General features: G+C 37.6%; 1 protein-coding gene across 1 annotated transcript; it reads right to left on the minus strand.

Moving 5' to 3' along the window:
* Positions 1 to 1,766: 1,766 nt before the first annotated feature.
* On the minus strand, positions 1,767 to 22,904 carry LOC140246307 (carnitine O-palmitoyltransferase 2, mitochondrial-like). Its single transcript, XM_072325774.1, has 12 exons — positions 22,787 to 22,904; positions 19,981 to 20,027; positions 19,170 to 19,366; positions 18,711 to 18,770; positions 17,962 to 18,065; positions 16,751 to 16,884; positions 16,036 to 16,238; positions 9,170 to 9,443; positions 8,270 to 8,462; positions 7,218 to 7,391; positions 5,615 to 5,840; positions 1,767 to 5,111 (listed from the first exon to the last, which is right to left on the minus strand). Exons 1-12 carry the CDS (start codon positions 22,838 to 22,840, stop codon positions 4,786 to 4,788), a joined length of 1,992 nt encoding a protein of 663 aa, XP_072181875.1. The 5' UTR covers positions 22,841 to 22,904; the 3' UTR covers positions 1,767 to 4,785.

Genomic DNA, 22,904 nt, shown 5'->3' on the forward strand with positions numbered 1-22,904 from the left:
AGATCAGCAATCACTTACTGGAGGTGTTCGAGTTGCCAAATCAAAGACAATACGATATCTTTTGTAAATCAACTAAGAATATTGCAAGACCTCATCTGTTTATGCATAATTATGGGTTTATGATCTGTGTTATTTTTACGGAGAAACCTTTTCTTTACTTGCATTGTTTCGGTAGGCGCCTACACATCCACAATGAAGCCATGCCACTGCATAATTCGTTAAGGTTGGTCAATTTTCTCTAACTTGAAGATAAAGTCGAGATCCCCTTTTAGTTGCCTACGTACTACATCACCTCGACCACTATCTGCTCTTGGGTCGGTGAATTTAATTGGCTAATCATGTATCACGGTAAATTGTCAACCCATTTCGAGGGTGCGTTGTTTACTTCACCAAATTATAGAGGTTCAAGAGCTAGAGTTCCAACTGGCTGTGATAAATAAATCAAACAGCTGTCGGTTTTCTGTGGATGCATTTGGGTTTGATGCCACCATCTTTTTGAGCGATATGAAAATTCATTTTGAACTGGAATTAATTAACATATCTGTCGAGTATGTTTTGCCTATATCAGTTAAATGAAATGAAATTTCACCTGATGAAATTAACAAAAATATGTCAATGGGCCCGACCAGAAATATGTGCAGAGTAAACTGATTGTACTGTATATGCTATTCAAGTATAGTAATCTTTGATTATTAATTAATATGTTACATTAGCAGGGGCCGCGGAAGCGGGGGGGGGGGGGGGCAGCCCCCCCCCCCACTTTTGGTTCGTCAAAAAAAAAAAACCTTGCCACCCGTCCCCCCGGTCCCGCAGCCCCCCCCCCCCCCCCACACACACACACACACTGAAAAACGTTCCGCGGTCCCTGATTAGTGCCCGTATATGCACAGTCGAGTAATTTTGAAGTATATTTCATCAATCTTTACCCAATTTTTATTCGCCCATCCCCGTCACATGTTAAACCATTAATTAGTATAAATTTCGGGGTGTCATTTTCCGATATTTGTAATCCGTAAATCGATTTCGATCATTTTCACACAGGATAACGTTGTGTCTTGGAGTTTGCGTTAAGTAGTATTTCGGGTTTTTATGATCGAGTAATAGGCCCGTGTTTCATTCTGTTCTGTATTTTCAGAATTTTGAAAGTAAAATAAAATTCAAACAACATCTTTTGTAAGTAAGGATGGCGAGAAGTATTGAACATCATAAAGACATATCCTCCATAGAGTGTAGCTGGTTATCATGCATTGCTACATGTAATCTGTGAGGTAGTCCAGTTTAGATTGGTACATCAAAAATACTTCAATTTTGTTTTTAATTTTGCATCCCCCCCCCCCTTTTCCGGAATTCCTGGATCCATCCCTGTTCACCAAACTAACAATATTTTAAACAATGGCAAAGGTGAAGTGGTTCATATCCTTCTTTATTTCACGTAAGTGATTATCCGTTATTCAGTGTGTAGTTAAATGTCAGATCATAGATATGAATTTCTTATATTCACCCGCTCGCCATAGCAAACATTTTGTCCCGTCAAGCTTACGTACGGAGAAATATCTCTCTTCATTCTCAAGTTGACTCTTTATACAGTGAAAACCATTCAAGTTGAATGAAATCATCAGAGCAATCAAACAAGCAAAAAATAAAAAATAAAAAAAAAAAAAACAGGAAAACAAACGAAAAAAAAAGAAATTTCATATGGATTAATAAAGTTGCCATGAAATTGGAAAAAAAAAAGTTTAAGACACGGAGTTCCAACTGGCTGTAATTATTCAAATAGTTGTCAGTTTTTATTGGATGCATCTCTACAGAAATTTGATGCGATGTTAAGATTTTTCACCTCTGATTCATTAAAAAAGAAAGAAACCTGAATCAAAGAATTTGGGTCAGTGAAGAGGTCACTGAAAAACTTCCGCGACTTATATTTTGACATAAAGCATTAACATAATTTTGATGAATATTCTACTGTTTCGATATTTCATTGCACTAAGCCTATTTGTAATATCAAAATGCCTTCAACTGAATCAACTGGTAAACTATAATACAGATTACTGGTTGATAAAAAAGTTGCTTCCAAAAAGGCTGCTTATACAATGCACTCTATATCTTTAGAGGAAATACATGTAAATGTTATTCGGTTCATAATTTTATTCATGTCTAATCACATCTGAAAGACTTTACAACATAAAACAATGCAATTAATGCATTTAATACAAACTGTCAATTCATAACTTCAACAGATATGAAAAACACATATTAATAATATTTTTATTAAAAATATTAATAAAGTAATGTAGAGATAATGCTTCACTTTCTTTCCATAGACATACACGCAGGCAGGGCGATGTATGTGCATTGATATGTATGTTCACTGCTTCAACGTGCTGATGAAGCAGGTCACACATTTACAACCCTGGTCAAATTATGCTACTCTGTTTTCTTTAGGGAATGAATACAACATGTGCCAGGAGATATACTTCAAATTCTTGACACTTAACACTAGATACTTGAAGTGTAACACTGGACACTAAATAATATGTGATAAACCTTTCATGGCATGTGCCTGAGAAAAAAAACAAAACAAAAACAAACAAACAACAATAACAAAAGCTATCTTGGCATAAAGAACATCTATGACTCCCTATTGCAATATTCAACAGGTGAACCCCATTACAATGAGATTGTTGGGAAACAGCAAGAAATTTCTCCTCAGAACATAAAATCTTGTTAAAAACAGATAAAGTAAATAAGGGAAATAATGACAGACTTACATGTCAGATCCTCTCGTACTAATGCAATCTCATAGTATCAGCATTCACTATGACAGGGCTCGCCTGTAGTCTCAATGACGTATCAATCGCCTTAAGAAATATTTGTCGTCACATTCTTTTCATAGCTGCCTCACAGATGACTCACTCGGAATGTAGTTATTGTGAATCTCAACAGACTGATCCTATGGTAAACATGTCAATTCCACTGACTGACTGTGTCTTCTGTAGCTTTGCAGTCTCTTTGGTGCTTTCGAGTTCCCTACAAGTTCCCAGATGGTAAATTCTACATGCAAACTTTGGTTCTCTAGCAGCGTAAAATATCTTAATCATGGGAAAGAAGCATTTCCTCTAAAAGTAGCAATATTCCCATTTATTGAATACTCTTATTCTCTTCTCTATAGCCATGTTTTGGTATCCCAGACTGAAGGCACCGATCAGATTGCTGGATGTGTTCAAATAATTGATGGTATGTACCACAACACCCCAAACCCTTTACTTAGGAGGAGTATATGAAACTGGACCACATTAGTGTGTACAGCTGTACTAGAGAGTTATATTTCAGTTGTTTATGGTAGTTATACTCCTTCTCAGCATGGATTTAACCACTTATGTTTACTAAAATATAAATTCAACATCACTGAGACTGTTCACACTATACACATGAACACAAATAGCTTTTTATTGCAAATACGCTTAACCTGGCAACATCCAAAACCTGATCGGTTACATCAAACGAGATGATACTTGCACTTATATATCATTGGTTGAATAAAATGTTGCTATTTGAGGTGATATATTACATATTACATAGTGTTGATGTTATGATGTAAAAAGGAATGTCCCTGATTTGTTATTTTGTGTTTGTTGAACTGTTATAGTCTGTCATTCTGTTGCAGGGCCCCCTGGGATAACAGTGTTTAAACCACTGATGGGGCTACCCTGGGTAAAGAAAACTGAATAAATAAATAAATAAATAAAATTGTCTACATATTTTTTTTTGCACATTCTTGCATAATGTCTCAGACATGACTTACACGCTACCATGTTTATCCATTTATTTGCCAATTCATCACTCATTTATAAATTGATTCAATGGGAGGTGCTATTTGCTAATGTACAAGTATTCCTTCTATTGTTTTTTATTCTAAAATTGAACTTCAGTACAATTTCTTTTCATATAATTTCAACACAATTAATCTTTATATGTGACTAGCATGTATTATATCCACAATAATTACCCAGTTAAGACTTCCCAGTGGCTCACAGGGAGATATTAAATGCCTAATTAATTTCCCTTTACATGACTTCCAGGCACTGCTCAATATTTGTGAGCAAGCAAATCTATGAGCTGTCTGTTCTAAAGGGTTTCAAATCGAGCAAACAAAAATTATTATTATTTTTTTTTTATTAATAACCCTACAATTTGCTGAACTCTAATGCATTTTTTATGTCTTTACAGGTATACAACCTGTGTATCTATACAATATTTCAGCTCTACTTTAGGGAGAAAGAAATGATGCTGACAAAAATGACCACCAATAAAAAATTAACGAGCCAAAAATTTCGTTGTCTCATGACAAACTTTTATACACAGCAACATTCTGGATGACTATTATGTGTCTTTTCAATATTTGTTGCGTCAAATTTTACTTTACACCTGTACAGAAAATAATCAAATAGTGTTAACTGCTACTGTTGCAAAAGGACATACTACAAGCTATCAACAATCAGAGTTCATTGTAAAATTTTGCATGAATATGACTGAAGATAGGAATTGGGAATAGTAGCAGTTCTCTTTGCAGTTGATTTTTCCTGCAATGTAGAAGTTCTCAAAGAACTCAAGATTTCATATTGCTGTCAACAACGACTTGATATGCAGGAACGATCCACTTTTACAGATCAATCACACAATACGTCTTGGTATTGAAATTTACAAAATGAGCATTAAATGCAGCAATTTCCAAGATCTTTGACAAGAAGTGTTCACTTATATTTCCAGAGTTAGGTGTTGATAATCTTATTTGTTTGTTTTTGCCAAAACATCTTGAATGTCCTTCCAACAGTTCACGACACAGTCTACAAAGTCTTGGCCACTGAGTGAGTCAGGGTATGAAGTGATGTTGCATGCAACTGACTCATCGAATGCTGAGTAGCCAACGCCCAGGCCATTGGGGACCACAGGGGCAAACCCCCCAGCCAAAACGGCTGGTGCAGAAAGGGTACTCGTGGACAGGATGATGTGGTTGATGTGGGTATAGGCAGGATCGGCAAAGATCTCCGGGGTTTTCCCCTCCTTGGCGGCCAGAGTGCGGAGAGCAAATAGATGTCGGTCCCAACCTTGGCCTACAGAGAATAACAAGTGGGCATATGATAGTGATAAGTTTTGGCAGTGGAGGTATTAAAATAAAGGCTAATGATGCTGTAAAAGCATACTATCACAAAGGCATGTTCCTGTCTCATCAAGTTCAATTTCTCTTATTTTGATGTAAGACAGACTTAAGCTTGCTTGTCTGTTGAATGCTACAATCAATTGGCAACAAATTAAGATGAAAGTGGAAAAAAATGAAAACAGCAGATGCTCTTTCCACACATTTCTAGTGTTTCACATGGTTGCAGTCATTACACACAGAGTGTGTCACAACATCATTACAACACTATATCTTCAACTGAAAATTTCTATTTATCTATCCCTGCACAAAAACCACCAAAAAAATCATGAGATACGTAAAAATACATGACAGAGCACAAAGCCAATAATACTAGAACTTTGTAAAACATTTGTATTACGCACAGATATGACAATGCACTAAAAAATTTGCTTCATAAATTGTAGCTCTATTCCTCACCCATTGCTGCCTCTTTGGTTAGCTGGTTGTGTTTGTTCGAGCACTCTTGAAGCAGTCTCCTCTTCTCCTTATCACTCATTGATGAGTTCTTGTCAAAAGCCTTGGAGCACTCAAACGTCTCCTTAGTGGCCGAACGCAGGGTCTCCGTCCGGCCATGTTTGAAGGCTGCTGTGCTGCAAGACTCGTACGTGGCCGCAACCCTGCCCATCATCCTATAGTATGCCATCTGAATAAAACATATAAAGTATGTGTGTGATTTCAAGTCATGCGTAGTAGAATGTGTCTCGCACAGATCGGACATGAAGCAGGCATTTCTTCATAGTTTGAATGATCATTTTTTACTGCTAACTGACTGCACACAAAGGTTACACAAGCCATGCACAGCAGCCCACACAAGCTCCAATCTGGGGGCTTATCTATGCAGATTTGATGATGTTTACTGGTGATAATCCACACGATGTACACCTAAATACTTCACAAACTACGAATTAGTTTGGAGGAAGAGACCCCTGCACTACTTTCATCCCCTAAAATATAGTAGACCATTACTTATTACATTTATTGAATGCATTTTATGGATTACAATATGTATAATGTTTACTTCAAATACCTTTGACTGAAAAGAGGAGTGACTTTCTTGACAGAGAATTATTAAGCAACTTTATGTAATTGCTGGCAATCTTACATTTTTTTCGTGTACAGAGAAAGAAATTATTCCATAGATCCAAAGCATGCAGGCCAATCATCATTATTGTGTTTTGGTGTAGATTCTTATAGAGTGTTTGGAATGGAGCCAACGAAATGTGCACATGTTGAAAAAAAAATAATTAATTGAAAGAGTATGAAACCAAAATATATGTGGATTTAGGGAATGTAGCAATAGAAGTAGAACATATGAGCAAAGTTTGAGGAAAATTGGACAATCCATTGGAAAGTTATGAATTTTTAAAGTTTTGTTGCAGTTATCGCTAGATGAGAAGACTATAATATTTTTTGTACAATGATAAAAAATAAAAACAAAATTCAACATACATGTATTCTCATCATTCTATCATAATGAAAGAGCACTTGACTTGTCTCTTTCAGAAAGCAGGGGGACATGTTACTCTTAACCTGTGTCAGCAACAGTGATTTTAGTGGAATTTTGTAGAAATAAAAATTTCTTTGTAATGTTGTCCATGCGTGATGTCCGAAAGTGATGTAGTCTTATAATCAAACTCTGGCAGCACATAAGCTTGAAATATACATCATAAGTTTTGAACGGACTCTCTGACTTTCCTCAGACTTCACAGGTGTGTTTGACTAATATGGCTGCATTCACTCAATTAATATCTATATTTGGGTTTCATTTCCCTTTAAGAGATATAAGTTTTCATAAACTTGTAGCATCACATTAAAACTCCCCCTCCCCTTCCCCCCCCCCCCCCCCCCAGGACAAGGAAAAGATCTGGGAATTCTCACAGTAGTGAATTCAATTACAGTGAAGAGAATTTTAAATATATCTCGTAGCTTAGTTTACATTCATTCATTTACATTCAGCCAAAGGTCTCTTTCTAGTTCCCAGATGATAGTGAACATGGCAGAATGGGAGACAATGACTAACCTGGAATGAAAGCTGCATGATAGAATCTGGACTGATCTTGCACGTCTTGAGAAAGTTCTTCCCAAAATCCATGTGTTGGTGTGCATTGATACCCAGTTTACTGGTTGCTGCGTCGTAGTTGGCTCTGGCTGTGTCAATGGCGTTTGATACAGCTGGGTCGAGATCCAGCGCCAGCTATCAGTGATGTCATTATGAGGAGAAAAAGATATGAGACTCGGACATCATCAAAATTCTTGCTTGATAAACTCTGCAAGGGACATACATTGATACTCACCATTACAAGATGTGGCTTTAATTTCACCACGAGACTTTACAGACAGAAAACATGCATGTAACACACATGACATACAACCATACACTTTATTGATACATCATGATCAAAATGTTTCGGCCAAATTCAGTCATAGCATTGATTGGCCATCAACTAGCAAGTTATCACTATTCTTTAACAATATTTCAGGAGAGTACTCCCTCTTTGTAAATCATTTTCTACTTCTATCAATTTTGTTAAACAATGGAAATTGGTAAAAGACAAACAGACATGAAGCTAAACTCTACTTCAAATTTATCGAATGTGCAGCAAAATATGTAGTAACAGGGTATTTTGGACTTCCTTAAATTTTTGTGGATTTTCTATGGCATCATAGAGTCAGACAAATAGCAATCTTGAATCCTTAAACTTTACCATGCAAATTGATTTATGACCATGAATGAAAGCAATTATTGATGATAATGATGATGAACAGCCTTTATATAGCACCAGTTATCTGTAGAACATTAAAAGGCAATTCAATTGAGTGCCAATTGGCTAAAAAAAAAACATACAAACAAAAACACACCCTCTCCCCCGCCCCCCACCCCCCAAAAAACCTATAGCATTGTACATACTGTCCACAGTCTCTCACACAGAAAGGGTTAAGGATGAGATCTATCAGTTCAAGGCAAAAGTTTCCATAGTAGTCTCAGATCACTGGGAGCTTCATGCCAGAATAGCCAGCAAACATCTCGACAGAGTGGCATTTTATACTTCATCTCAAATAATGGACACTCACTCTCTTTACATTCTGGGATGCATCAATGCTTGCTGGCTGGGCTGACGGAGACACAGCCGGCTTCTCTCGCGTGTCCTTGAACGTCTCGTTGAAGAACCTCAGCACGGCTACGCCATCGCCCCAGGCATGCTCAAAGTTGACAGACATCAGACCATTTTTGCACACGATGACCTGGAATGACTTGTCAAACCACCTGAAGAAAAACAACATCTCTCTAGTTCATCAATGCAAAGAAAATGCAAACTCGACACCCTAAGAGCATGCCCTGACCCTTGCAGGCAGCTTAAGCTAATTGATGCTTATGATGTTCACTATAATTGCAAAGAAAAGAAAAAAAAAGACACGAGAAGCTCACATGAAAGTATTAGCAACATATACCAAAGCCTAGAAACTATAAATGTTAAAGCGGTTATACCAACCAAAATTCAATACAATATCAAATTCTGATGATTATTCCACTACTAGCCTAAATATGAGAGTCTACCCATTCTCTATGCAGTATCTTACTTTATACCACTTTTAAGTTCCTTCCTATTTAGCATTCCTTTCAGTTTCTTACATTTTCAGTTTCTATGCTGATATGAAAAAAAAAAGAATTCTTATCAATCATTTACTAGCTCCTGATGGGATTCATATGATGTACGTACATATGTCTGCACACACAAAAAAAAAGTTGCTTGACTGTATCAACTCCATCACACACACACACAAAAAAAAAAAAAACACAATCAAGCAAACAAACACGCAATAAAAAACAAAAACAAAAACAGGCATTATCCCTAGCTCACCATCAACAGAGATCACTGAAAGGAGACATTTCATGAGTTGTGTTTATACCACTGCTTTACATGAAAGGATTTAACCATGGTCATCAGCACAAATGCATTTTTTTTTTCTAACCTGTATGCACCATCTCCATACAACATGTTCCTGGTCATTCCCTCTGCATCATCTGGGCTGGTATCATCTAGGCAGAGACAGAAGACGGCTGAGTCAATCTCATCCAGGGTCCGGGCATTGCCCTCGCTGGAGTCCACAATCTGCTGCCGGACTCGGGCCCACACGTCGCGGTTCTCTGCCGTCAGGTAGCCCCACGGGTGGTCCGGCCGGGCCGCCGTGTCATTGAGGATGTGCTGGAGGTTGGCGTGGATTACAGCCGGCGACACAATGTTTCCTGGAAGCAGAATAAGTATTATGAGAGACTTCATTAAGTCTTCATATTTCACTAACCCCATCCTTGATAAACTGGATTTAAGGTACTATTTTGGTATATTGGTATTACTATATGCTGTATTTTAATTTGATATTTTTTCTGTATTAATGCGCTCAGAAATGTCAGTAGTAAGTGCTATATGAGTGTTTATTTTATCTATTCATTTATTTATTTTAGCATGTATATTGCTCTATCAGAGAGCCTTGCTATCAAAATTAATCCTGCACTGTTACAACATTTTCAACCTAGTAGATGTTTCTCTTCATATGCTGACAAAAAATCTTACACAGAACAGACATTAGTAGAGCAGATAAGCCCTCAAAATCATGTGAATTGTGCAAAATTTGACTAAAGCATGAAACTTTCACCAGTGTTAGTACATACCGTAAGATTTATTTTAAGATCGGGAGGTAAGTCTGATTTGACCTCTGATGACCTCCAGAGGTCAATGTACTTTAGATATCAGAAAATCGATGTTTTTAGACATTTGCAAATGATATATGTGGTTATGTTGCACTAAACATGCATTTATACCACAGAGAAATCATTTCCAGATTCAACAGAGCACTGACAGGTTTTTACCTTTGACCTCTGATGACCTCCAGAGTTCAATGAACTTTAAATATCAAAATATCGATGTTTTTAGACATTTGTGAATGATATATGTGGTTATCAAAATGATTCACTAAACATGCATCTATACTTCAGGGAAACCATTTTCTGATTCCACAGAGCATTGACAGGTTTTAACCTTTGACCTCTGATGACCTTTGGAGGTCAATGACCTCAAAATATTATATTGATCTGTGATGTCATTGGTTAATGGTAACCATTGTTAAGATGTACAAAACAAGCATATCTGTCTGACAATGAAATTGTCTTCATATTCTAAAGAGCAGACAGGTTTCTACCTTTGACCTCTGATGACCTTGAGAGGTCAATGACCTCAGAATATCAGAATATTGAAGTATGACATCATTGGTGAAAGGTCAAACATGGTAAGGATGTACAAAACAAGCATATCTGTGTACAATGACATCGTCTTCATATTCCAAGGCACACAGACGAGTTTCTGCCTTTGACCTCTGATGATCTCGAGAGGTCAATGACCTCAAAGTATCAGAATAGTTTGGCATCATCAATGGTAAACATGATGATGTTTTAGAGAGCACTCGTAGGCCCTGTTTATTAACGAGCCATTACCATTCACCTATGATAATCACACAAGGTCAAATACCTCGAATGAAATGTGAGGATGTTAATATTGATATTGCGATAGTTAATTGTTAATAATTGTTTATAATGTAGGGCTTACAAACCATGCATTTCTATTACCAAAAAAGTGGCTACTCATTCCGCAGAACTTTCAGGTAATTATCTAAGTCGGGTATGTGCACAGAGCAATAGGTGTCGATCTGTTTTCACGTTGGGGGGGGGGGAACTTGGAAAATATGTAAAAGCATAAGTTCATGGTGCAAAGGAATGAAGCGGAGGGGGAGGGGGAGGATGTGGGTGGGGGATTGGATTTTTGCTGGTTCAGACCTGAAATCAGTGATTCAGTGTAGCTCTTGTTTAATGTGTGCGTCATCACTTATACGGAAGTTGATGGGGTGTGGGCGCATCTCACCTACCCTCCTCCCAAAGACGAAGTTTTTTTTTTCTTTTTTAAGAATCTGATGCATACGTTTTGGGGAATATTTGGAAAATTATGGATCACCAAGGTGTACCAAGTCTATATGGATGGGAACCCAGCAAGCGCAGCGTTGGCGAGGGTAGGGTATTCCACTCCCATTCGACAGAGCTGTTGTATTTTGAGAAATGAGATTCAACGACCTGGCACACAGGCACTTTTGAAGGAATACCTCGAAATTTGTATCAAAAAGGTGTAGTAAGTCAGCCATCTATGGAGGAAGACCAATCCACAGAAGGATGTGGGTGGAGGTATCCCCCTCCCACATTATGGAGCTTTTGCATTCTTTTGTTTGCAATTCAATGATCTCGTGCCACTCTTGGTTGAACTACCATTTTGAAAAAAAAAAGTCCATACCCAAATGTGTAGCCATAATCAATGCATGGAGGAGAGGTTGATACAGCGAGAGGAGGGTATGAAAGGGGCTGTCCCCCAATCCTTCCCATGCGAGGGAGCCTTTGCAGTAAGAATAGAAATGTTAAAAAAAATCTAGTATACACATTTATGATGGAATATTTGGGAAATTATCAGTAAAAGGAGTGTACCAAATCTAAGGGTAGAAACCGAGGAGGGATTGTTAATTGAAAGATACACTACCCCCTCCAACAAGAGGGATTTTCTTTAATATGTCGGAACTGAAATTAAAGATCTAGTACATACTTTGTGATGATATAGAACAAAAATGGGACAAAAGCACTGAGCGTATATGGAAGGGGACATAACGAAAGAAAAGGGGGAGGGGGTATGCAAAGGAGATTCTGCCTTTTAATCTGGTGCATAGTATAGCTAAAATGTTCAGTGACAATTCATTTTCTGTCAAAAAAGTGAAGAAAAAAAATCTCCATCTCAGGAAATACTTGGAGGCAAAGTTTTATGCCCCCACCATTCCCCCTCCCATATTTTCTCGGGAGGCGGGGCAAATGCCTCTTGCCCTCCAAAATGAACAATCGTGCATATATAGGAAAGCCTTTTCATCTTTGGAATTCAAATAAAAATATCTCTTAAAAACATTTTTCATAGAATAAGGGAAATTATCATTCCCCAAAGTATGTTATATCTGTGGAAGGAACCAAGCAGGGGGAAGGAGTCTATCGAAAGGAGATATCCCCTCTCACAGAAGGGAGATTTTGCATTTCAGAATTAAATTCTAACAATCCAATGCACACCTAAAGTGAAAAACTTGGGCAGTTTTCTGTCTAAAAAGCAAAAAACAAAAAACAACAACAAAAACTAACAACAACAAAACATAGTCCACATCTCAGAATATAATGGGGTGGGGGTCAACTATCCCTGCCACCACCCCACCCCTCCTCCAAACTGATGCCCCGGTATGTGCATGTGTTTTATTCCACTTGTTGAAAAGAAGTGAGAGTTTTAAGAAACAATATTGTTCAGTGGTCGCTATCCCAGTCAAGTAAATTGTTTATCAATAAGGTGATTTCCTTCACCTGTATACCTTAAGATGATGTAGGCCTGGTATTTGCCTTGCACGTTATTACATCTATTTCTTTTTTAGTATTCTCGTTTATATTTTGATGTGAAAGTTGTTTACTTTGCCACGATTTTATTTGTACATAGAAAAAATAATCCAAGACTGAAAATGAAACTGATACAATATTTAATGATTGACATGATGCACATATTGTGTATTTCTATAGCAATAAAAGTGAGCACTTCAAAAGGCGTGTACTCATTTCACATGAACATTAGCGATGATCCTCTGACCTCTGGAGGATATTGAAAGATATGCATCAAAATGTAAGAATATTGATGTCTGGTCTCATTGGTTTGTAATGGCCTGCTGATTATGAAATAATAATTATATTTAAAAAAAAATGCATTTTGTGTGTGTGTGTGTGTGTGTGTGTCCAAAATTGTATGCAGAGTATTCCACACACAGTTCAATTTTGACTTCCATCTAGGACAATGAGCGGTTACTTTTTTCTCAACTACACTGTAATATCAAAATCTATTGAAAAAACACGGTGGCGGCTGGGTCTAACACATTATCATTCCTTTTCGTTGGAGATCCATGCGGGATGGTCAAAACAAACATAAAAAATAGATATCTCAGACCTAATTGTTATAACAAAGCGTCATATCCTCATATACCCAACCCAACCCTCTATGCCCAGACAATGTAAACCACCCCATGGACTTACTTGGAGCTTTAGAATATCCTTTGTCAACAGAGAGAGACATCCAAACCTTTGCAGTGCCGACTAAGATCTGCCATGGAACTAATTGGTATTGGCTCTGCATCATTGACAGCAGATCTCGTTTCCTATTCTCCTTCTTCTTCTTCTTCTTCTTCTTCATTATACTGTGTAATCTTGTAATATTCTGCCATGGAGCCTTTTCTTAATTGGTTAAAGAAGGTATCCAAAGAGCTATATGAAGCAAAAAACAACAAACAAATGCAAAAACAAAAAGAGAGACATATGTATCTTTAATAACAGAGCTGAATATTGAGTATCTCTCTCCTGAAGTGTTTCAAAGAGATACAAGAGACAGTGGCCGAGAGTAGCCGCCACCTTTTTTGGGAGTAGGCCTACTTTGTGTTCTTGCAAATGATGCCTGACATTTTTGGTCATTTGCCCTTTTTGAAGAATGCAGCAATAGAGCCACAACTTCCTGCGGAGTGGATATTGTGGGGTTCTTGATGCAGAACATCATCGCTGAATTTGCCTGAGCTGTACTTTCTTACAGGGATTGCCATTGTAGTTTTGTTTTGTTTTGCTTTGTTTTGTTTTTCAAGTGTGGCTGTAACACTGCTTGTTTTGCATATGATGGTCATTGCAGCTAAAGAGTGCATATCTTCTCTGGATCATTCCAAACTTCATGATGTTTCACCTGGGTGAATGGATCCCAGATGATGCATGCATATTCCAGGACAGTCCTGAGCGGCATGGAGTAGCAAAACACCTGAACTTTATGATACTCGTATCTTCGTCTGGAGAGAGTCTGTGGTTGAAGTATAACCTTTTTAAGCTGCTGTGGCGATTTGATTCCAGCTGAGCCTCCTATTGGAACTCCAAAATATTTTGCACAATCCGCTTTCTCCATGGTTTGCCATGAATGCTTATCTATTCCCTGGGTAGGTCTCGGATGGCAATAGCTAGTTGCAATACACAGGATTGCTTCATGTGGAATGCATGTTGGGCCTCACAGTATGTTGAAGTTTTCAAGATGGTCCATGATGTCGCAGCTGTGGACTGTATACTCCAGGACCATGAGTCATTCATCGCAGTCATACTGTAACAACCCACCAGCTTTACACTGGCCAATACAGGCCCACCAGCTGGAAACTATGCAAATATTGCCCATGAGCTTGACACTTAGGCAAACCAGTCCCAAATGAGTCCGACAAATGGGGGAAAAGATCTATGAGACTTAACTGAATAGACTAAACACTCTGTATATCAGTCTCGTGGGCCTTGTTTTCCTCGAGTGTCGAGATAATGGCCATATTTGCTAGTCTACATAACTAACCCAAACATAACAGTTGTATTTGAGGTCACTGCCATCACTCAAGAAACTTTAGCTTTATTTCTGAAGTAATTGACCTCTCACATTTTAGAGACCTGTTACTATAAACCAATGCTCTGTGGAATATGCATACATACTTTGATCAAAACATCAATGCGTGATTTGTACATGATTAAGCATTTATGATTACACCAATGAAGCCAAACATCAATACAGGCAAGCCTACACATGTGACCTCAGTGACCTCTCATTGTCCTGAGAGGTCAAAGTTGGATATAATGCACAGGCTAATGACCAATGTTCCATGGAATGACAAGATTCTTCTATTATAGCATAAATGATTGTACATCGGGTATTACAAAGTTGACCATTGACTATACATAGAATATCAATATTCTGATATTTTGAGGTCATTGACCTGTCACCTTCCTCAGAGGTCAAAGGTAGAGACACGTGAGTAATTTCTCTTGCTCTGTGGAATAGGAAAACAATTCAATTGTAATACAAATGAATATAACATCTAAATCATGTTTGTCATCAACCAATTGCACCAAATATCAATGTTCTGACATTTTGAGGTCATTGGCCTCATCATAGGTCATCTGAGGTCATCAGAGGTCAAAGGTAGAAATCTGACTCGAAAGGCTCAGTGGAACATTGAGGCAATTCCTCTTACAAAAATTAGCTTTTAGTACATAATTATCGTGTTTCAGTTATGAGTGACGCATTAAAATATCAATTTTCTGACATTTTGAGGTCATTGACCTCTGAAGGTCATCAGAGGTCAAAGATAGAAACCTGTCAGGGCTCTGTGGAATATAAAGACAATTTCACAGTGACAAAAATTAAGTTTTAGTACATCATTACTGTGTTTTATCATTAACCAATGATGCAAAATATCAATTTTCTGACATTTTGAGGTCATTGACCTCTGGAGGTCATCAGAGGTCAAAGGTAGAAACCTGTCAGGGCTCTGTGGAACATAAAGACAATTTCACTGTGACAAATATTAAGTTTTAGTACATCATTACTGTGTTTATCATTAACCAATGACGCAAAATATCAATTTTCTTAGATTTTGAGGTCATTGACCTCTAGAGGTCATCAGAGGTCAATTCAGACTTACCTCCCGATCTTAAAATTAATCTTATAGCATGTACTAACAATGGTGAAAGTTTCATGCTTTAGTCAAATTTTGCACAATTCTTCGGCTTATCTGCTCTACTACATGGCTGCATTTAACACATCTGGATTTTCAGTCAACAAGGATAAATGTGTCAGCTAGTTTGCTGCCCTCTTTTGGCAACATGGCCATTCCAATCTTCACTCCACCTGAGCTCTATTCTTTGTGAGACTTTTTGGGGTGAAACTCACCATCCTCATCTATGACGTCGAAGGTGTAGAACTTGCCATTCCTGACGACCAATATGTGACGGCCAGTCTCATCGGTCACCAGCTCGTCCCTGCCAATCTGGGGGATGCGTGTCGAGTTGAAGAGGCGGAAATACTGACTCATGTCAAGAGGGAAGGCTTTGTTGATGATTGCATAGTAGGCAGCGATTGACTGAGGCATCCACCTAAAAAATAAAGAACAAGAAAGCAAAGAACTGACATAATTATGAAGCTTTATAACGACAGCAACTTCCACATTCATCAAAATTTCAATAAGTTTTGGCTATAAGAACTGCATGCCCTCTTGAGTTGATCTTTCAGACATATTTGAGTTTTGTCAGTTTTTTAACATCTGAATCTGTCATCCTGTCACAAAAACACACTGCATATTCATGAGGTTTACTGAAGGTACAGATACAACATACTGAATTTTGTTTCTTTAAGGATCTGTTGCATGTTTCTAACTCACAGTTACTGAAATAGGCAAAACTTTCATCATTCTTGTAAATGACTACCACATACCCTGAACAGCAAAGTTTTTGTTTTTGTGAAAAACTTTGTCACTGCAATAACCTGTAGTTGTACATGAAACTTGCTACATGGTAAGGCTTGGCAGGTCACAACTATGATGGTCCTTTCTGTCAGAAGGTTTGTGCTTCATAACCCTGTCACATTCAGAGCATCAAATACTACTTACCTGGCTATCTTCCGAAATGACTGGGTGTCAGATTTTTTGGGGTTCAGATGGTAGACCTCAGGCTCTAGTTTGCTTGATCTGATAGTCTTCATGAAACGCATAGCTGACACCACGAGGTTTGTGGATCTGATTAACTAATAATGCATGCAAAGTATGAACAAGACGTTAGTACATTCCATGTAAATAATAAATACCTTTTTTACCCCACTGCATAGCAGTGCTGTGGTATTTGCACGCAGAAACTTGGCATGAGTCTTGAGGCATCTCAGGCAATAATATTGTTTGGATTACATTGTTTTACATTAACATGAGAGGAGACATTATAAGTAAATACACCTGCAAGTTAACATTGTAAATTATACCGAAAACTAAGCTATTTGCCTATAAACATATCTTTAAATTTGGAAACACAGCCATACTTCATATGACAATAGTCCTACTGAAAACACACAACATTCAATGTTCCAATCAAGGGTTTTTTGTTTCGTTTTGATTGTTTGTTTGTATTTTAGTTTGATACAAATGCATACTAGTATCCAGAACTTCTTTTACAAAAAAGAAATATTGGGGTGTACACCTAAGTGGCACATACCAGTAATCATTCTTACTTTTGTCACATTGCTCAATAAGTTACTCTCCTGAATGTTGGTTCAAACGCATTTAAGCATACATGACCCCTCCCCCCCCCCACCCACTCACATACACATTATACTGTGACAAGTTCTGACTGCTACATTGAATGCGTTGCTGTTAGCATTAGCTAATGTCTTAGAGTGACAACAATGAGTCTGCAAACGTTTAAGAAAATAACGATGAAGAGGCCAATATACCCCTCTCTTAACATAGTATATGTAATTCTCCTGAAAGGAGAGTAGAAAAAGTAGTAGATAAAGGTGTGGAGAAAAAAAAAAAAACCCTCCTTGCTTGTTTCTCTATTTTTAAAAGTATTCTGTATTCTGAATGGTGTTATAATTTCATTGGCCACACCCAGAGTTGGTTTGAGAAATTGTGATACATCAAAGCCTCAATACACGCCTGGTCATTGCATTCTGGTCTCTCATCAAATTGGAAGGCCATAATAGGGACTGAAGTTCTTTCTCTACACCCTAAGTATTCTGTATTCTGAATGGCATTATGTCATCTATCTTATTGGCTTTACCTACAGTTGTTTGATTTGAGAAATTATGATTTATCAAAGTCTTCAAACACACCTGGTCATTGTATTCTTGCCTCTCATCAAACTGGTAGGCCATGTAGGGATTGAAGTTGAGTACGAGGGAGGACCTTGATTCAAGGTACATATCAAACCATGGTCCTGTCACGGTTAATGAAGAAGAGTGTGACATCTTGTGTTAATGATTTTTAACTGGTTCAAAACTGGTCATTAAAAAGATATTGGCACTAGCAAACTGCAACATGTACACATCATGTCAACATATCACAAATCAATCCTACAGTCAGAAATAATGAAATATTGAAAAGATATTGAACAAATCAATCCTACAATAGAAAAAAAATATTGAATTAATTTTGAACTGCAGACTGGTAACATCAATCAACATAGGTCTGATTTTTCCTTCATTTGCATCACTGTCCAAAATCCAAATATATCGTACGTATATATAGAGTGACATAATGAAAGACTTGTGCAAAGGGTGGTCATGCCCTTACTGCATATCGTAACATGCATCAAATGCTAAGTTGGAGTTCTTGAAACTTATTTCATATCTACCTACACACCAATGTATGCTTGCAATTCAGTTACATGTATATGGTTTCTACACCTACTAATAAATTTTGCCTAAATCTAATTTGTCTTGTTACTATAATTTCACAACTTAAATGACTTTCTTTTTTTTTTTTTTTTGTCCTTTTTGATTCAATCTGTTGCAGAACTGAATTACCTCTCTAGTGTGTCAAAAAAAAAAGTTTCATTAATGGGTCAATACTGCTTGCTCACCTGATATGTAGCTGGTGTGTTTGTTGCGCTTGTCTTGGGCAATGAGTTGGCTATTCAGAGCTGAAACACACAGTGATACAATGGAAAGAGCAAAAGAACAAATGTGACACTTTTTTTTCCTTTCACTTTCATTAATTTCCACATATATATGACAATGCACAATCGGAATATTCCTGCTAATCAAAGCATATTCACATTCCTTTTTGTCTCTTCCTACTGTTTGTCATCTAATGCAAAGTACATTTAGATCTTGCCTTATTAAGCGATTCAATACTTTATACTAATTCAATATGAACAATGATTTCATATTTCAAATATTCATCTGAGCTGGAATAAAAGTCAGTGATGAAATAATCAATGCAAATGGTGAGGATGCAAACTGTATTACAAAAAAAAAAAAAAAAAAATGGGGAGGACAAAGGGGGAAGCAAGTATGCACATGCTGCTATGTCAACTTACCTTGCCCCTCTCCCTTCTCAAAGTCTCTGACAATCTTCTCGGTGGCAGCGTAGACCTCGGGGGAGAGAACAGGCTCCTGGGAGGCAAGGTATCGGCGGCAGGTGTCTGGCAGCTTTGGGATGGGCAGACGCGGGAGGCTGCGCTGAAAATGCATTGTGGGAATGATGCTATCTTGGATGAAGTCTGTGCCAGAAGAGCTGTGTGGTGGAGATTGAGTAAATAAATACTCTACAACAATGTTGACAAAAAAAGGGTGATGAACAATACATTGATATTAAAAGAATGCATATATTGAGCAATTATGACACAAAAAATTCAACTTGGTATGTTTACATAATGCTCAGAGTTTTGCTACTTTTAATACACAAATGATGCACTTGTTTGCAGTAGATTACAAATATGACTTGACATACGGTGACATTGTACTGTAATTCACTCGTCATTCTTTATATTTAGCTTAAGGACTGACTTTGTCTTGGAGCAATGTATCAAATCCTTGTAGCATCTAGCCCCTTGCGTTTGACAAGGGCAGTATTTCAGAGATTCACAGCAGGACATACAATGTATAATTCCAATATACATTGAGTTTGTACATAGAAAATGGATGAATTTAAAGTACATAGATGGCAGTGGTCTAACTTAGTACTGTTGGTGTAATCTGTTCTTGAACTCTTCCTTGATGTATTGCAAAGGTCATTTTTACATGAAAAAAAGTATAGATATCAAAATGATAGAAAAATTTAAATGATCTGTTATTGCCTCTGTTTAATAATTCTGCTAACATGAAAGAAATCAACAGAAGAGAACAAACCTGTTTCTGTGACTTGAAGTGGACATGCCCCATATTGCTGCAATGCGCTGAGGTAAAAAAGAAAAGAAAAAAGAGGAAATTTGAAAAGGACTCAAATCACTCAAGAGGAATGCAAATTTACCCATATAATGCCAGGAAAAACACCATACAACATTCCACAAAGACCTATTCCTCAATGACTGACTACTACGAAGTTTAGCCCTATGCACCACAGCTTAACAGGAACAGTTTATCACATACTCACAATCAGTTGGATGATGTTGTGTAAGTGCAAGCTTAGATGGATTACAGGTACTATGTATACTTGGGTGCTTCAGTAGAGTTGGCACAAGAAAACAATTTTCACTGTTAAACATTAAGTCCACAGACTAAAATAAATGCAAAATAAGCATTTATTTCACATGGGTTTATCAGCACTCATTCATTAATCAATGTCTTCTGGCTTTCTTGTTCTGTGTCACAGACATTTACTCAGATCAAATTTGTACTGTATAATCCTGTGCTAAATTTTACTGCCTTTGTGAATTCAGGCCATTGTTTGAAATGTTTTGTTTTCACCTATTAACTCTTTATGTGCCATGGTGTAAACCCCCTGTGTGCCACGTTATTCTGAGACACTCTAGGAGATTTGTTGTTCTGCCATCGACATGTAGTGAGCAAAGTTGTACAGAAAATGTCTAGCTTTACTTTGATGTTGATTGCATTGACAAATCTGATTATTTTCTTTCAAAAGAACAGTAGCTACATTGTTGTAGAGGCATGACTTTTGCACAGAAAACAGGAAATCACTTTCAAATCCAGTAAGGAACACCGGCTGATATTTAATCACTAAATAAAAGTAAGCTACGAGTGATAGAAACTGAGCCGCGAGAAACGCTTTCATTGTACTGTGGCATTTGGCGATTTATTGATCGGTTTGGGCGGATTTGTGCGTTTGAGCAGAATACGCGAAGTTGGCATGCTGACGACTGAGACGGGAGTGCGAACATGGCACATAAACAGTTAAGGCTTTATCAATTCTTATTATGAAGCACCAGCATTTGTTAGAACTTAACTCATTAGGCCTAACTGTTGAATGTTAGATATTGATACAGAAAAAACAAGGAAAAGTAGAAATTACGCGGTGCGTAATATATGTCCCCGCCGGAAGTAGCATTTAGTAGCAAAATGTTCAATATAGGTAAAAAGATCAAGGTCAAAGGTCAAAGAAGTCAAAGGTCAAAATTCTATGTAGAAGTTTTGAAGCCCTCACCTAGTGCCATCACATAAAGCAAACGGAATCGAAATCGGGTTAGAAATGGCGAAGGAGTAGCATTTTGTAGCCAATGTCCAATATAGGTAAAAAATCAAGGTCAAAGGTCAAAGAAGTCAAAGGACAAAATTCTGTGTAGAAGTTTTGAAGCCCTCACCTAGTGCCATCACATAAAGCAAACGGAATCGAAATCGGGTTAGAAATGGCGAAGGAGTAGCATTTAATAGCAAAATGTACAATACAGGTCAAAAATCAAGGTCAGAGGTCAAAGAAGTCAAAGGTCAAAATTCTGTATAGAAGTTTTGAAGCCCTCACAAAGTGCCATCACTTAAAGCAAACGGAATTGAAATCGGGTTACAAATGGCGAAGGAGTAGCATTTTGTAGCAAAATGTACAATTTAGGTCAAAAATCAAGGTCAAAGGTCAAAGAAGTCAAAGGTCAAAATTCTGTGTAGAAGTTTTGAAGCCCTCACCTAGTGCCATCATATAAAGCAAACGGAATCGAAATCGGGTTAGAAATGGCGAAGGAGTAGCATTTTGTAGCCAATGTACAATATAGGCAAAAAATCAAGGTCAAAGGTCAAAGAAGTCAAAGGTCAAAATTCTGTGTAGAAGTTTTGAAGCCCTCACCTAGTGTCATCATATAAAGCAAACGGAATCAAAATCGGGTTAGAAATGGCGAAGGAGTAGCATTTTGAAGCAAAATGTACAATATAGGTCAAAGGTCAAGGTCAAAGGTCACAACTGAAATTCTTTATAGAAGTTTCAAAGCTCCCATGTAGTGCTATCATATAAAGCAAACAGAATCAAAATCGGGTTAGAAATGGCGAAGGAGTAGCATTTTGAACATTTTGATCACACACGGACGCACGGACGGACGCACGGACGGACACACGGACGGACACACGGACACACGGACACACACACGTACGGAGCCCGTTTCATAGTCCCCTGCTCGAACTCGTTCGGCGGGGACAAAAAACCAAAGTAATTTTATCAATTCAGCAGTAAGACTACAAAAGAGTGACATGAAAACAAGACATTAACAAAAATTAGTCAATTTCTAGGTATGAAAATTCATAATACAAGAGTGAGAACTAAGTTTAATTGTCCTTCAAATCAGCAATCAAGACCATGTTTGATTGTCATTGTCATTGACATTGTCAATGTCAGACATTGGATAGGGTTAGGTCTCCATTTTTCGATGGCTGGAATCTTTAGTAGACCCTATTTCTAGTCAAAACGAATGCTACAACTGTGACAACTCCGCTAATTTTATAGTCAAAAGTGCATTTTCAGCGATACATTAATTGTCTGGATCAGTACTTTACAGGAGCGACAGAAAGTTTGCTACTGTACTGTTGGTAAAACGTATTGGGGTCAGCCTGCAGCACATTACTTACTGTTGAAGATGTAACTAACATGCAATGCTAAGCGTGGGACTAAGCTGGCTCGAATTTTCTCGTATCGTCAACTCTCAGATTTCTACCTGCCTACGTCTAAATTAAATACTTTCAAAGAATTCATAAGGATGAGCAAAATTTGACTACTTACATTTGATTGCCCATGTCGGTATGGTAATGTTAGTAGCCGCTGAATTCCAGCCATTTCTGCACTTTGGATGGTGACTCTCACGTCTGCTGCCAGCAGAATTTTCACACCGGTAATTGTA

The sequence above is a fragment of the Diadema setosum genome, chromosome 2, assembly GCF_964275005.1.
Source record: "Diadema setosum chromosome 2, eeDiaSeto1, whole genome shotgun sequence".
NCBI lineage: Eukaryota > Metazoa > Echinodermata > Echinoidea > Diadematoida > Diadematidae > Diadema > Diadema setosum.

Coding starts and splice junctions, on each gene's coding strand:
- LOC140246307 (XM_072325774.1), bottom strand. CDS start 22,840: ATGGCTGGAATTCAGCGGCTACTAACATTACCATACCGACATGGGCAA. Junction 20,028..22,786: donor ACCGACATGGGCAATCAAAT/GTAAGTAGTCAA, acceptor TTTTTACCTCAG/CGCATTGCAGCAATATGGGG. Junction 16,239..16,750: donor TCATTTCGGAAGATAGCCAG/GTAAGTAGTATT, acceptor TTTATTTTTTAG/GTGGATGCCTCAGTCAATCG.